The sequence below is a fragment of the Phycodurus eques genome, chromosome 13 (assembly GCF_024500275.1).
Source record: "Phycodurus eques isolate BA_2022a chromosome 13, UOR_Pequ_1.1, whole genome shotgun sequence".
Lineage (NCBI taxonomy): Eukaryota > Metazoa > Chordata > Actinopteri > Syngnathiformes > Syngnathidae > Phycodurus > Phycodurus eques.
Genome location: NC_084537.1, coordinates 22,640,692 through 22,655,295, shown reverse-complemented (window position 1 = coordinate 22,655,295; position 14,604 = coordinate 22,640,692). Strand labels below are relative to the sequence as shown.

Genomic DNA, 14,604 nt, shown 5'->3' with positions numbered 1-14,604 from the left:
TGTGTGTGCAGGAGATTTGTCAAGCCATCAGAATTTGTCTGTTTGTTTTTTTACACTGGATTGAGAGTGGGTGGGGGGCGTATGTTCACCCCCTACTGTCCTATTTATAGTCCTGTGTCCACACGTCACAACTGTCAGTATGTGCTGAGATATGACGGCGAAAAGGAGCGAAGAACATGTAACGCGGAGCTCGGAAATGATGGATTTAACTGGACCTCAAGCAGCTTCACTGCCAAGGATGGCGGAATGGCGCAAAATCGCATTTTTGACCAAAGTGAGGTAAGTTACTGTTGTATTCTTCCACATATGTTCACTTCCAACGAACATGTAATTCTGTCGCCAGCATGAAGGTGCTCTTTGCATAATACACATCACTTGTAATCTTGTTAACACGTGTACACCAGGGCCACATTTGGATTTTGAAAAATGACATATTGGCCAGGTCATTCATAGATGAGGTAAAACAAAATGTAAAAAAGTGAAAACATTTAAACGTGCAACTGAAACTTACTTTTAAAATTGCATTCACAGTTAATAAATTCATATTTTATGTTCATATTTATAATACATCAATTAACCAATTATTTAATGATAGATATTAATAAATATATTCTAATTAAGCAATTTTAGGGAAATCAGCTAAATTCATACAACACATAGTACAGGACTGTTCAAAATGTGAATGCTTGGTGTGTCACATTAAAGAACGCCATGTGGCCCGCAGGCCATACTTTGCCCACCCCTGCAGTACACAGAGGATTTCAATAACATTTGTCTTCAATAGTTGAAAAGTTAGCATGTTTCGATCATACCATTCCAAATGCCAAATTGAACATTCTTTTTTATTTGTGTTTTTCATAATGAATGTCTTCTATGGCAACGGTTGTCAAACTCGGGTCCCCGGCCTCCAGCTTGGGGGTCCACAAAATAATTTGCAACACATTATTGTATTGTACCATTAAAAAAAAAGTGTATACCTGCTGTGCCAATAAAGCAAAGATAATAAACTAATTGCTCCTCCCTTCCTTTGCTTTGGGGCAGTTAAAAGCTCTGATATGTTGACGTATGACTACTTTTTCATACAAAAGGTTTATTATTTACAGGAATAAAGTAATATTTTTTTCGAGAACAAAAGGCATATTCTTCCGTCGTTGTCCTTGTAATCATTGGATGGAATGTTAGTAACAATAGTAAACATTTGAAACGGAAACACTAACCACCTGAAAATCTTTGTAGGTAAATTGTTTCATCCCAAATCCGACATCGCTATCTTTATATTCTCTCGTACCCAATTACTCCATATTTATCGGTCTGTGCACCTATAATGTACCATAGTTTGATCATATTTAATAGTACAGTATGTAATGTACCCAGTTAATATATTGATCTCGGCCATAGTGTGTAATGTATCGTACACTGTATCGACCCCTTATGAAAAGGTCTGTGCACCTGTAATGATGTCCATATTTACCCCATGTTTAATGCTCTGTGCCCATATAATTTACAATATTTACAGTAGCTCAGATTTTTAAAATGTGTGTACCTATAATGTACCACATTCTCCCCATTTTTAATGGTCTATGCACCTGGTCTGTGCACCTGACAGGTTATTTTTCCGATATGTCGTCACCCATGTCTAAATTAGGCAAACATGTGAGAAACCAATTGCAATTGTGTCACGTAGAGAGACAATGCACTGTAAAATAGAGCACAGCACATAAACGCGTGTGTGTGTGTGTGTGTGTTTGAAGTCAGTAGAATGACAGTGTAAGCAAACTTTCTAAACTGGTGAACAGAGCACAAAGTAAGGGCAAAGCTTCCAACCCAACGCCTCGTCTTGCTTTTAAAGGACAACAACAAGCATACCACTCAGGATGTTGCGGTTTTTTTTTTACATAAAAAGGCCAAATATTTTTGAAAGAGGTTTTTTTTTTTTTTTTTTGGTCATTGCTCGTTTACTATGAATAGAATAGATTTGACTGATGTTTGTTATTGGGTGACCACCACCTGAACCAAAAGGAAAAAGTTAATTTACTTGTTTTGGTTGTTGTTGTTTTTTGTGGGGGGGGGGGGGGGGTGTTGAAAATTCTTTCACTGGGTGTCTTCAGTATGAAATTAAAGGATGAGGCAAGGAGCGAGAAAAAGTCAAGTGTGGTTTTGGAAACCGCCGTGTGTGTGTCACTGTGTGTGTGTGTGTGTGTGTGCGTGTGTTTTATAGAAGCCAATTTCCAGTTGTTTTCCAGCGAGGTCAGCGGCATGATGATTACAAAAAAGCAACAGCACGAAGCTAACATCACTGCTAGCGTCACTCGTAAGCTTCTTTCATGTGACGGATAAGTAAGGTTTAGTACGTACCGTTGAACTACAGCAAAAACTGCCTTTAGCAGAAGCTAATTAGCAACACAGGCGAATATGAGAGCTGTGATTACAAGCACAAAATCTACTTTGATTAGGACGCAGTAACTTTTCTAGAGGATTTTCCACTGTAAATCATTTAAAATGTTCTTTTTTTTTTTTTTTTTTAAATCTCTGGGTAAGCAACACCCACATGAATGACAACAATGCGTGGAAATATGCTGAAAGAGATCTCGGGCGCGCTTGGCGGCACAAAACACAAATTATGGTTTTTAGCGGGGAAGTGAGGCAGTGTTATGACCCTTGTCTGTGTGGTCCATCAGCAGCTATAAATTCCACTGGCCTCCTGCTGCACCCACCCCCCCCCCTCCCCCAAATCCCCCCGCCCCCCTGCTGGGGGTAGCCGGCATAGTTGACCCTAGTTAAAATTCAACTGGCGTCACAATGAGCATTTTTTATTTATTTTTTTCCCCCAATGACCTGCTCGGTTTAAAAAGGAAGTGGCTTTATTGTGGTTTAAAGATACTGCTACTAATACTTTCGCTAATTTAAATATAATATAATAAAAGTGATCGGATTTTACCCTGAGGAATGAGACATTATTATTTTTGTTCTACTGTTTATTACGAGAATAAAATTGCATACTGTAAACATTTTTTGATCTAAAAATATGACTTCGATTGAATAAATGTACACTTTTATTTTTTTCATCTAAAAAATGTAACTTTTAATTTAAAATGGACGACTTTAATCTAAAAAAATATAAAAAAAATTTACTTACTACTTTACTTACTATCTAAAAACTGCACAAACACAAAACTGCACAAACGACTTTGATATGAAAAAATACAACAAAATTCTCTTTTTTCTTTTAAAATACATGATTTTTATCTTGAAAAACTACAACTTCATTCTCATAATATATAATATTAATATTAGAGTCCAACTCATCGGTTGGTGGTAAACGACAGCATACAACTTTAATCTCGAAAATATGTAATTTTAATCTCGAAAATATGCAACTTTCTGTCTTGATAATATATATATATATATATATATATATATATAAAGATAATATAAAACGTATTTTTTTAATATAGGATTTTTTTGCTGGAAAACATCTTCATCCTCGTAAAATCACAACTTTAATGTTCAAAACATAAAACTTTGTGTTATTTTATCGTCTTCTTATTTAGCGCCAGAAGAAATATTACACTCTACACAACTGCAACCACAATAATAAACCAATTGTTAAATGTATACTGCGCTTTATTGTCTTTTTAAAGGCAGCTGTGCCTAATGAAGTGTCCCGTGAGGTCATTCACAAAACCACTTGGCAGTACGTGCATTTCTCCTTCTGGCCACATGAGGCGATCTCCCGCGGAAAGGAAGGAACACGGAAGCGAAGCCACGGCGGAAGTTGTGACGTGTCAAATGGACGCCATTTCCCGGAGTAAGGAAACGCCTTGAAGACGCCACAAGGTAAAAGCTCCGTGTTAAGTGCTCAAGTCAAGAAACTAATTCAGCATCGCACTTCTTTTGCTTTGTGGTATGAAGAGCCGTGTTTTGTTATAAGCAAGGGGTAGCGTTGACGACAAGTGGCAGGACTGAGCGCCGAGGAGCTAAAGCTGCTAAGCGCTAACACAACCGGTTGGCTCACTTATCCGTAACATCGGTTAGTTTTCGGGCAATCGTTTAACCAATGCCCCTGAATGCGTGCCGCCGAAATACATTCATTTATGACGTGATTTTATCTTGTTACGTGGCGACTTGATTATACAGCTGTCTACTATATCGCTTTGCATTGCGCTTGTCTACGTGTAATTTGATTCATTACATTACAACACAAACCGGTGCTAATTACACTTATGCGCCGTTTTTGCTACATTTGAAATTATTTAAAGTAGTTGTAGTCTTTACCTTTCCTTATTTTTAATGGTGCTTCCTGTTTTGTGACGTCATACACCACGTGCCCCAACCTGTGCATGTTATTGGCGAGGAGCGTCATCCACCTGTTGACAATGGGTGTTTTGTTTCTCTATAGCTGTCTAACGTGCAATCCCTTCAGCAGTAGCAGCCATGGGGAACATATTTGGGGGCCTGTTCAAATTTTTTGGCAAGAAGGAAATGAGGATCCTGATGGTGGGCCTGGACGCCGCTGGCAAAACCACCATTTTGTACAAGCTCAAGCTCGGGGAGGTTGTCACCACCATTCCAACAATAGGTAATCAGCATCAGTGTGTTTGTGTGTGCTCAGGGTAAAAACATTTGCGTGACTGCACTTTCTGCCTGGCAGGTTTTAATGTGGAGACAGTGGAGTACAAGAACATCAGCTTCACGGTGTGGGACGTTGGCGGTCAGGACAAGATTCGACCGCTGTGGCGACATTACTTCCAGAACACACAAGGCACGTGTTTAGTCGTCACACTGAATCCCATTAACATGGCACGAATGTAGTGCACACCGGTGTTAATTTTCTTGATGAAAAATGGTCGTCGTCAACTAACTTTTGTTTTTCTGACGAAGACGAGACTATGACGACATCAAAATGTATTTCCGGGTAGTAAGACGATCATGGAATGTGTTGACATTTTTGTCTACAAATAAAAATGAGACGTAAATGCCTGCCAGAGACTCGATCCGATAAGAACTAGTTTTGTTTGAAGAGGCCGGAGAAGTTGACGACAACCAATCAGAACAACGTGTTCAGTCACGTAAGAGCTAGTTTGAGATTAAGTCCAGCACCCACGGGTGGCCACATATATTGAGCTATCTAAACATAAAAATAACTATCTATACTTTATCTATGGCCGCGAGTGCACTGGAATGCGCGTTTAGACAACCAACTGCAAGAGACAATTACCGTCCGGCCAATCCCTGCACAGGGTATGCATGTTATTAAAAATATGATTTGTATAGATTTCGTGTTTGTAAGTCCGGTGACTTTCCTGCAGTTTTGCTAACCCTCGTTGCCGTTTTGCATGAATAATTGTTCATAGAACAAGTTAGTGTTTTGCTGTTTGTCCACAGGCTCACTCATCAAAAACATAACAGGAGTTGTATTCCTGCAAGCTGTATTTAATATTTTAAACCACTGCCAACGTGCAGACATTGTGTGAAAATTAACACCGTGGGAAAATGCGCTGTACTGTACTTAATGGGTTCAATTTTAAAAAAATGATTGCACGCAAGTTAAAATTGTATCTACATATTTTAAAACAGTCCTAATATTAATTGTAAATGTATTGAAGTTAAATCCAACTACATTTATTTTAAAATCTCTCTTCACAAGATTATCCGACGCGATTATGCTGTGGTGTGTGTGTGTTGTGTGGCCTGACCGTTGGTCTATGTGTACCCATCTTGACGTGTGTTTGTGTCACAGGTCTCATCTTTGTGGTGGACAGCAACGACCGAGAGCGATGCAACGAGGCTCGCGAGGAGCTCATGAGGATGTTGGCGGAGGACGAACTGCGTGGCGCTCTGCTATTAGTCTTTGCTAATAAACAGGTGAGTCATTTGCATGAATGAATTTTATTCGATGGCACTACAGTTTCCACCACGTGCACACACATTAAAACTCAATAAAACCTCAACAGAGTGAGGTATAAGATTTATGCGTACAAACGCCCTCGCATGATGAATAGGGTTAGTCTCCATGCAAGGTGCATCACAGTTTATTAGAATGTTGTAGAAAATTTCATTTCAGTACTCCGATTCATTATACATTACAATCATTACACCGTGTGTCATGAATCTATGAGTCACTTTAAGTTGCACTACTGAAATAAGTTTTCTGTGATTCATCAGATTTATTGATGTGAACCGGTAGGTGTGTAAACAACTGTGGTGAAAGAAATTCCTGAATGGTAAATGCCATTCAATTTTGCAGGAAGTCTAATCTTGAATCACATCTTTTTATTTTAAATGGTGTTTAAAGGCAATAAAAAATTGAACTGTTCAGATATTTCTGAACCTAACTTGATCATAAAAAAAAGAAATTAAATACTGTATAATGTATTTTGTAATGTAATTTAAAGCATTATTCCAATTTGTACGCCAGTGAAACGACCCCTAAAATCTGTTCGACAAAATGTCTGTCTGCAACCATGAAGTTTGTTTTCCCCCTCCTTCATGGCAACTGGTTTCCCAAGCACCCTGGTTATTTATATCAGTTGATTCTTTTCAAAAAAAAAAAATGCACTGTGTTGTTGACAGGACCTTCCCAACGCCATGACGGCAGCTGAGATCACAGACAAGCTGGGTCTTCACTCCCTGCGCGACAGACAATGGTACATCCAGGCTACCTGCGCCACCAGTGGGGAAGGTCTCTACGAGGGACTGGAGTGGCTGTCCAACAGGCTGAAGAACAACTAACGGGCGCCTCGTACCTTTTTTACATTCTGCCTTTACTGAGCTGTTGTTACCACAGACGTACTGGACAATTGGTCCGTTCGGCTAAAGCTGAGACGTTTGTATTTTATGTAAGTGTAATAGATTTTGGTAACGGGGCAGCTTTACTTGACTTTTTCTAGCGTGATTGTTTGACTCTGGTTGGCCAATAAATGAGGGAAACGTAGAATTGGCTTTTCCCAGCAAACGTACGACCAATTGGCAAAAAAGATGCACTTCTGGGAGTTTCAAATGGCCAAATTATCAACCTCCAAAGCCGTTTCTCATTTGGTAAACACTGGAATATGTTTAATGCAGCATATCCCCTAAGATCTACCTGCTTTGTTTGTCGGAAAGGCATTTTCTTTTTCTATTCAGTCTCAGGGCCACATTTGCCTTAAAGTGCATACACTAACTTAAAAAACAACAATGCACGATAACTTATCACATGCCTTGTACTGTATACATTGTGTGACATTACATGTCGTGGCAGTCCCGAATGCCTTTTGGAAAGTGAAGTGAGGATTTTAAATTGCAATAAAGAATCTTTCTTCTACATTTCCTGCTTTGCACATTGTCAGGTTTGGTGTAAAGAGGAAGCTATAACATACCTATACAAGGTAATTAGTTGCCTTTGTTTTTTTTTTTTTCCCCTCAATGTTACTGCACTGCTCTGAATACATCTGGGGGTGGGGGTGTTTTTGTGATTTGTAGCTAATGTTTAAATTAATCTATGGGTGTTGTGAGCTAATAAGCACTGTAATTAAAGTGAATAGATTCAAATATATCTGAAATTGATTTTTCTTTATACTGTATTTGTCTATGCAATAAAAGTTTAAATGTTATAAAGTTAACCATGAATGCAATTAATCCCTGAATCGAAGTTTTTTTTTTTTAATACTAAAAGGTTTCCTTAAATTGGGGATATAAATATTAGTGAGAGACCCCAAATGAGGTAAGATAGGCAAGTGTGTGCTTATTACATAACTTTATGGTATGTGGTGTGCAATGGATCCCCACATACAGTTTGGCACCTGCAGATTTACCCTTTTTTCTATGTCATGACAACTCAAAAATATTTCTTGTTTTTGGGAGTTATACAAATTCATTACATTTATGCAATACTTTAGGCAACATTTTGTTGATGCTCCTTCTGCAGCAATTACAGCCTCGAGTCTTATTCGATGTCATGCCACAAGCTCGCCACTCTTAATTTTTGGGCAGTTTCGACCATTTGCAGAACCTCTCAAAGTCCATTTGGTTGGATGAGAAAAGATGGTGCATAGCCAATTTCAGATCCCTCCAGGGACGTTCAATCAGATTCAAGCCTGATCTCTGGCTGGGCCGCTTAAGGACATTCACAGTTGTCCTTAAGCCACCCCTTTGATATCTTGGCTATGTGCTTAGGGTCGTCCTGTGAAAAGATGAACAGTCACCCGAGTCTGAGGTCAAGAGCGATCTGGAGCAGGTTTTCACCCAGTATCTCCCTACATTGCCACATTCAGCTTTCATGTTGTCATTGAGGGGTGTTGTGTGTAGAATTTACATCCATTTTCCACAGTAACTAAACTAAGTTTGACACCCTTGTGATCACAACCTGACAAAACGTGGAGAAAGTGAAGCGCCATGTATGCTTTCAGGATGCAATGTATATTTCAGTCTCTTCTGGATTGACTAACACCTAAAGAAAAAAAAAAAGTGGGTGTCATAGCCGCCCTCATTCGGGGACCCAGGGGGGAGAGCAATGTGATGCCTGTGGGTATAGGAGAGCACTTACTGTTTGGCCTGAAGCAGCAAGTGACACTGCACAGGGAGGTAATCTAGAAGGGCATTCTTGTAGGTTGATTAGGCTGCTATGGTTCATGCAGCCAAGCCTATAAAATGGAGGTGGTGGCAAAGGGGCGGGGAGGACAAGTCCAGGGCTGCTCATAGGGAGGCTTTGTGTGGGCCGCTCTCTCCTGCTGCTTCATCAGCTCGGCTTGTGTGTGGCACGCTAACGCTACTGAGCTGTGTAAAAAAAGGCCCCCCACCCCACCTACACCACTCCTATGAATGCCTTGCTCTTTTTTTAAATGTACACCCCCCACAGGGGAACCCCCTCCTTATTCAGGGCACATGCAAACACAACGCTCTATTAGGAGCAGCTATTACAAGGACGGCGCACCAGTCAGAGGTGTGAACGTTGAAGGGATTATACAACAGATTTTCCCATATAATAATGTAATGAAGTGAATTCATCTGTTTAAGACTACAACTGCTACCCTACATAAATGATTAACTGTACAGGCGACATTTGAACATAAGGATACCCAAACGACCAAACGATAAAAGAATACGAAACGCATTCACTGCCATTGATGGCTGTTGAATTCCAATATCCATGTTAACATGGAGGACTGGTAGTGAATGAGTTTTCAAATTTGAAGACAGCTGACATAATGGAGTTTGTTTGCTGAGCTCCTCTGGTCATTTTAGACGATATGCTTCTTGGCCACATCCTATTTAGTGGAAATTGTTGGGGAGCTTTTCTGGTCATTTTCTTTTTATTTAGGTTACTTTCTGATGGGTAACAATCCAGTTTTTCAGTCGATTCAATAAGCAAAATTCCTGCCGAATTTAAACATTAAAAAACATTCTGCTTTGTTTGAAGACACCTGACACAATGGATATTGTTTGCGAGCTTCTCTGGTCATTTTCATACTAGTTGTTCCGCTTTTGGCTACAAGTTATTCGGGTTAGCAGCTGCTTGGCAAAATTAGTACCAGGATATCCTAAACACTTGAATAAAAGTAAAGTAGTTGTGAAACTACTCACCCTTTGAAGGGACTTGACATAATGGAGATTGTTGGCGAGCTACGCTGGTCTTTTATCAGGGTAGTCATTCGCCATTTTTCTACTCACGTTAGCACCTGCTTGGTAAAGCTACTTTGTGTATGTAACATAACTGACAACCAATCAGCAGTCTTTCATTTACGCAGTAAGTTACAGTTCCTGTTATATTGTTATTACTTTTCCTATTGTAGCCTGAGGTATCAAGTAATAAGACTTAACTAGGAGTTATGTTAATAAAAACTAAACACCAATAGCATATGTTATTTTGGAGGTTTATTCATTGTGTTTGTGGACTGAAAAAAAAAAAAAAAAAAAAGTAATTGGGGTAATAAAAGCCTCCATTAAGTAAATGAAGTCTTCAGGAGCGGTCAAGCTTCTGAAGAGCATCTTTATGAGTGGGTGGGGCCGGGCGGCGGGGAAGCACATTAGCTGTCCGAGTCTGTGTCGTGGCGTCGCCTGCGGCTTTGTGCGGCACCGCCAGAGGCCGTCTTGTGGCCCGAGGGGTTATGGGGGACAGGGGACCCCCCGTCAGAGGAGTCCGTGTCGTGGCGCTGCTGTCGATGATGGGGGCGGGGGGGCTGCCGCTGTGCCTTTGGTCCCCCACTTGAATGGCTGTCATGGGGTCTGGCTCCACTCTGACTGTGGTATGATGGATTAGGATGGTGGTGGTCCTTTTGGGGCCTGAAGAGCAATGGACAGCAAATAATCGAACTGCGGCTTCGCATCCTCTCTGAATGCAGGAAAACCCAACCATTACAATTGCTACAGTATATTTTGTGGTGATGCCTCTGTGCTTGCTCCAGTCTTGTGTGCATCCCCATTAGTTATTGGATCACTGCATTATGTGTATAATGATAATAATAGCGCTTTTTTGTCCCCCCTGCTCTTTCTGCACGTTGACTATACGTACAGTTGCATCTCAATGAACCAGCGAAAACAAATGAATAGGAATTAGAAGAAGACAATTTATTTCAGTAATTCAACCCAAAAAGTGAAATTCATTACATAGATTCACTACAGAGGGAAATATTTCATGATTTTATTTTTATTTGAATATATATTTCGTTGTAATTATTGGTTACAAGCTAACGAAAACTACAAATTCACCATCTCTAGACATTGGAACATTAAATAAGAAACTATCAAATGACTTGTCAGATTATTACAGAAATTAGGGACGAATTGGCCATATGTGTGTGTGTGAAAAATACATTTGTAATGATAAAGGCCGACTTTCTAAAAAAAAAAATAAAAAAAAAAAAAAAATAAATAAAATAAAATCAAGTATATAAACTTTGCTTTTTTTTCAAGGGCATCCTGTTTATGTACGTATATGTTTTATTTAGATGTGAAAGGCCCAATGTAAATTTTAAGTTATTTTCAATTCATGACTGGCCCCTCTGCAGTTAAGCAAAAGCCTTTTTTGCTCTTTTCACAACGTCCGTCCGGTCTTTTGGAGCGCTTCAGACTTAAGCTTCCACACTTTGTAACGTGAAATGAGTGACGTCTTAGCGCCATCTAGTGTAGCTTTTCTCTACATCCCAATTGCATCTTTATCTAAGTTTGGGGTGACATACACGAGTGGAGGTAACCTGTGAACATGAGTTGACGAATAGTCTTGCAAAAGAGAATAAGGTGTCATAAAATATACCCAACCTCTTTCTGTGGTCTTCCGAATCCGAAGAGGACGAGTCGCTTCTCTGCCTCTTCTTTCTCTTCTTTTTCTCCTTCTTGCTCTTCTTCTCTTTCTTTTTCTTCTTGCTCTCCTCACTAAAACGGTTAAAAGGAAAAACAAAAGCAGTTAAGCGCCTGACTGGGACTACACAACACATTTGTTTCCAGCCAAACTGATGGACACACACTTGGACAAAATTAGGAGTTCCGATATAAGAGCTGCATTAAAATGTCTGCCTTTTCAAAGCTAACGCTCAACACTGGAAACAAATGTATATTATTGCGGTTGCAGTGTAGAGCAGTTCCACACCCCTGCAAAAAAAACAATGACGATAATACTGCAAATAACATTGTTTTTAGAACAAGCAGAGTTTCTCGATTATTCAGATGTATCTAATGTAGTTTAGTACGAATGCTTTCTTACCGTTGCTTTATCTCCTCTTTCTCTGAAATCTCTGACGACTTTGCTGTTGAGGTTTCCGGACGATTCGCAGTCTTATGGTGCTGAAATTACCATTAAGTTAAATGTTGATTTTTTTCCCCTTATTTTCTATTAAGCTCTAGATAATAAAACCTTACAAATGAACATCCAAATGTTAAGTAGCAATGTATGTAACGAACCTTCCAAAAGTTGAACCTAACCTTAAAACGTCAACAAAATCATCACGTGTGACATGATGTGAGACTTGAGCTCAGTGAGCAGATTGATTCAACAATTGTTGAGCTTTTTGGTGGGATTCCCCCCCCCCCCCCCCCCCCCCCCCCCCCCCCCCCCCCCAGGGTCAGTTGCTTTACTCTATCATAGTTTTATTACCGTGGTTTACTTCTCTTCATGCATGAATGACAGTTGGAAATGTTAAAATTACTTAAAACTTCACATTTACAGTTATAAAGGCTTTAAGACAAATTATTTCCTATGGGAACAACTGTTTTGAAATGGGAACAATGTGGAAGTCAACCCATCTCAGGGAACAGACGGTGTTCCATTTTGGAGGTTTCACGCTACATAAAAAATATGCGTCAGTGTTTGTGTGCTGATTTACAGTAAAAACTGGCAGGCCCATTTTAACAGCCTCCTTCTCCTTCTGGGAGAGAACCACTTTCCGTGAGCCGGCGCTGCAAATGGAAACATAAACACACTTGTTAGCAATCAGAATTAAGAGAAGAAGAACACAGCGCTCGTGTGCGATAAGATGCTTGTGGAGGTTGAATATCAAGAGGAACATTGTTAATGGAACGCAAATAGAACTGGAAAGTGGCTAGAGATGAGTTGTAATTTTGCAGTGCACTACTAAACCATAAGCAAATGAGAACAACTTGTTCAGTGAGTAGTGGTTTAACTAGCATTTTTGAAAATACTGTACTCCATTTACATAACAGCCTTAAAATTATTTTCATATTAAGAAGACAATATATATATATATATATATATATATATATATATATAATAACCTGGAGCTTCCCAATCCCGAGAGTCGATCCACATTCCTTTCTTCACCGTCGTCGTCTTCTCTCCTACAAATATCTGCCAAGTCCTGTGAGAATGTCAGCCATTTGGGTTATTTGATTTCTTCAAAATGGCTTGCCTTAATGGCTTTGAGGTGAAAACAAGGTGAAACACAGTTAAGTACCTCTTTGGTCAGTCCAGTGGGTTGTCTCTTTATAACCTTGTGTCCTCTATATTGACATTGACAATCAGTATACGTTACACTTTTAGACATTTTCTTCAGCAATAAGACTGGTGGCAGACTTACAAGGCAGCCATCAATGCATCGTGTTCTGCAGCCTTGACAGCAGCGAGCTCCTCCTCTTTGGTCCGGGTGCGTCCACTTTTGTCTCTAGCGTACCACGTCAGATCTTTGCCTTTTTGCCATCGACCCACTGGAGCCATTAGAGAATTTCCTGCAAGACAGCACACAAACACAAGAGAGTGGAAAACTATATTTTTTCCCCACGGCAGAAATACAGGGTGTCCTCTGTTTACGACGGAGATCCGTTCTGGCAGCGCCAACGAACCTCAAATTTGTACGTAAGTCGGAACGCGCCGTAGTCTATTACTAGCCTACGCTAACACAGTATTTAAATACAATTACATGTAATAAATATGTAGATCAGTAATTTACCCGAGTGAGAGATCAGGTGTGTCATGGGAAGTTTGTTACTTCATTTGTCTGAAAATTATGATTTGTTATTCTCCATTAAATACATCACTGTTTATCTAGCTCCGCAAGTGATATATAGTGATCGGCAGAACGATTAAATCATCTTCCATGAGTGAGGCTAAGCGGTACGGAAAATGGATGGATGGATGGACAGATGGGAGAAAGTACAACAACCATGTGTGTCCACCTGTTGTCATTCAAACAACAGAAGAATGCATGGCTTCCAGTGCCAATATTAGCTTTGTGTTTAACTAAACAGGCCAGTTATTTTGTGAGTAAATTGAGACTAGATCATCATTATTTCAGTATTTATACTTTTTGTTCCGTGGTGTGAGATTGTTTGTAAAGTAAAATAGGTGCCTTGGTTCAAAAGCTTGGGCACACTGATGTAGATAACTCCCCCTTCAGTATGTATTTTACATGTATTTTATATTTTTAAAAACATGGCGTGATTTAATCTGGCCATGCTTTTAAAAATCGGATTAAAATCTCGCCAGCTCTAAACCACTTATTTTGTGCATATTTTAAATATTTCCGAATATCCTGAAATAGTGGTACATAATCCAACTAAACCGCAGTGTTTACATTCAAATCACTTGATGCTGTATTTCGCAAACGCGGTGGCCTTCCACGCATGTTGACATAGCAAATAGCGGAGCGGCTACGTGGCTCTCAAATCGGCGTGGGCGATGAATTGGACTTAAGCGGCACAACGGACCAATACAATAAAGTCAAATAGTCAAGTCAAGAACCTCGAGTGATGAAGGACAAGGCGGCGGAAGGTAGGGAAGTGCAGCACGACGTGGGAAGGCGTCGAGTTAGCACGTTAACTCACTTATTAGCTACCGTCACGTTTGCGGTTAGCATTGCTTTGCACACTTACCCAAATAATTCTCTCGATGTTTGTCCACCTTGACGTCATCCCAGTTGAACTGGTCCTGACCTCCTCGAGACCCTCCTACCCTCGAAGAACCGAACATTTTCGGCTTTTGTGACAAGCGAATTGCGTTGCGTGTATTCAATGTAGTTAGTTAGCGTTAGCCACACGCTAGCGGGCTCCGTCGTTTTCACATCCGGGACTTGCTTGACTACTTCCCTTAGGTTTGCTCTGCGACTTTCTCTCAACTGGGCTTTCAACAGGCGGTTATAACTTGATAATATGTGAACATTTATATAAATTAAGCTTGAG

The 14,604-nt window shown here is 40.0% G+C and overlaps 3 protein-coding genes across 7 annotated transcripts in view; 2 read left to right on the top strand and 1 right to left on the bottom strand.

Moving 5' to 3' along the window:
* Positions 1–3,751: 3,751 nt before the first annotated feature.
* LOC133411199 (ADP-ribosylation factor 1-like) lies at positions 3,752–7,601 on the top strand. 4 transcript variants are annotated; one of them, XM_061693224.1, is made up of 5 exons: positions 3,752–3,837; positions 4,400–4,579; positions 4,652–4,762; positions 5,741–5,865; positions 6,574–7,601. In XM_061693224.1, the coding sequence occupies exons 2-5, from the start codon at positions 4,435–4,437 to the stop codon at positions 6,730–6,732; spliced, it is 540 nt and encodes a 179-aa protein (XP_061549208.1). In that variant the 5' UTR covers positions 3,752–3,837; positions 4,400–4,434; the 3' UTR covers positions 6,733–7,601. The 4 variants fall into 4 exon arrangements, with proteins under 4 accessions (XP_061549208.1, XP_061549212.1, XP_061549211.1 ...); XM_061693228.1 differs by having other exon boundaries at positions 3,765–3,837; positions 4,427–4,579; XM_061693227.1 differs by having other exon boundaries at positions 3,775–3,837; positions 4,424–4,579.
* A 2,238-nt stretch (positions 7,602–9,839) lies between these two features.
* c13h1orf35 (chromosome 13 C1orf35 homolog) overlaps positions 9,840–14,604 on the bottom strand; it is a 5,015-nt gene continuing 250 nt past the window's right edge. The window contains exons 1-8 of the mRNA XM_061693216.1: positions 14,299–14,604; positions 13,008–13,155; positions 12,885–12,930; positions 12,706–12,788; positions 12,297–12,369; positions 11,678–11,757; positions 11,236–11,349; positions 9,840–10,260 (exon numbers count right to left, since the gene is read on the bottom strand). The exon at positions 14,299–14,604 is cut by the window's right edge and continues 250 nt beyond it. Coding sequence (XP_061549200.1) covers positions 10,005–10,260; positions 11,236–11,349; positions 11,678–11,757; positions 12,297–12,369; positions 12,706–12,788; positions 12,885–12,930; positions 13,008–13,155; positions 14,299–14,395 — 897 coding nt within the window. The 5' untranslated portion in view covers positions 14,396–14,604 and the 3' untranslated portion in view covers positions 9,840–10,004. The remainder of the gene's footprint in view (positions 10,261–11,235; positions 11,350–11,677; positions 11,758–12,296; positions 12,370–12,705; positions 12,789–12,884; positions 12,931–13,007; positions 13,156–14,298) is intronic.
* guk1a (guanylate kinase 1a) overlaps positions 14,218–14,604 on the top strand; it is an 8,660-nt gene continuing 8,273 nt past the window's right edge. Inside the window, exon 1 of one of the 2 annotated variants that reach the window (XM_061693222.1) lies at positions 14,218–14,604. This exon is cut by the window's right edge and continues 385 nt beyond it. The gene's annotated coding sequence lies outside the window, so the exon portion shown is untranslated. The other variant, XM_061693221.1, reaches the window with a different exon arrangement.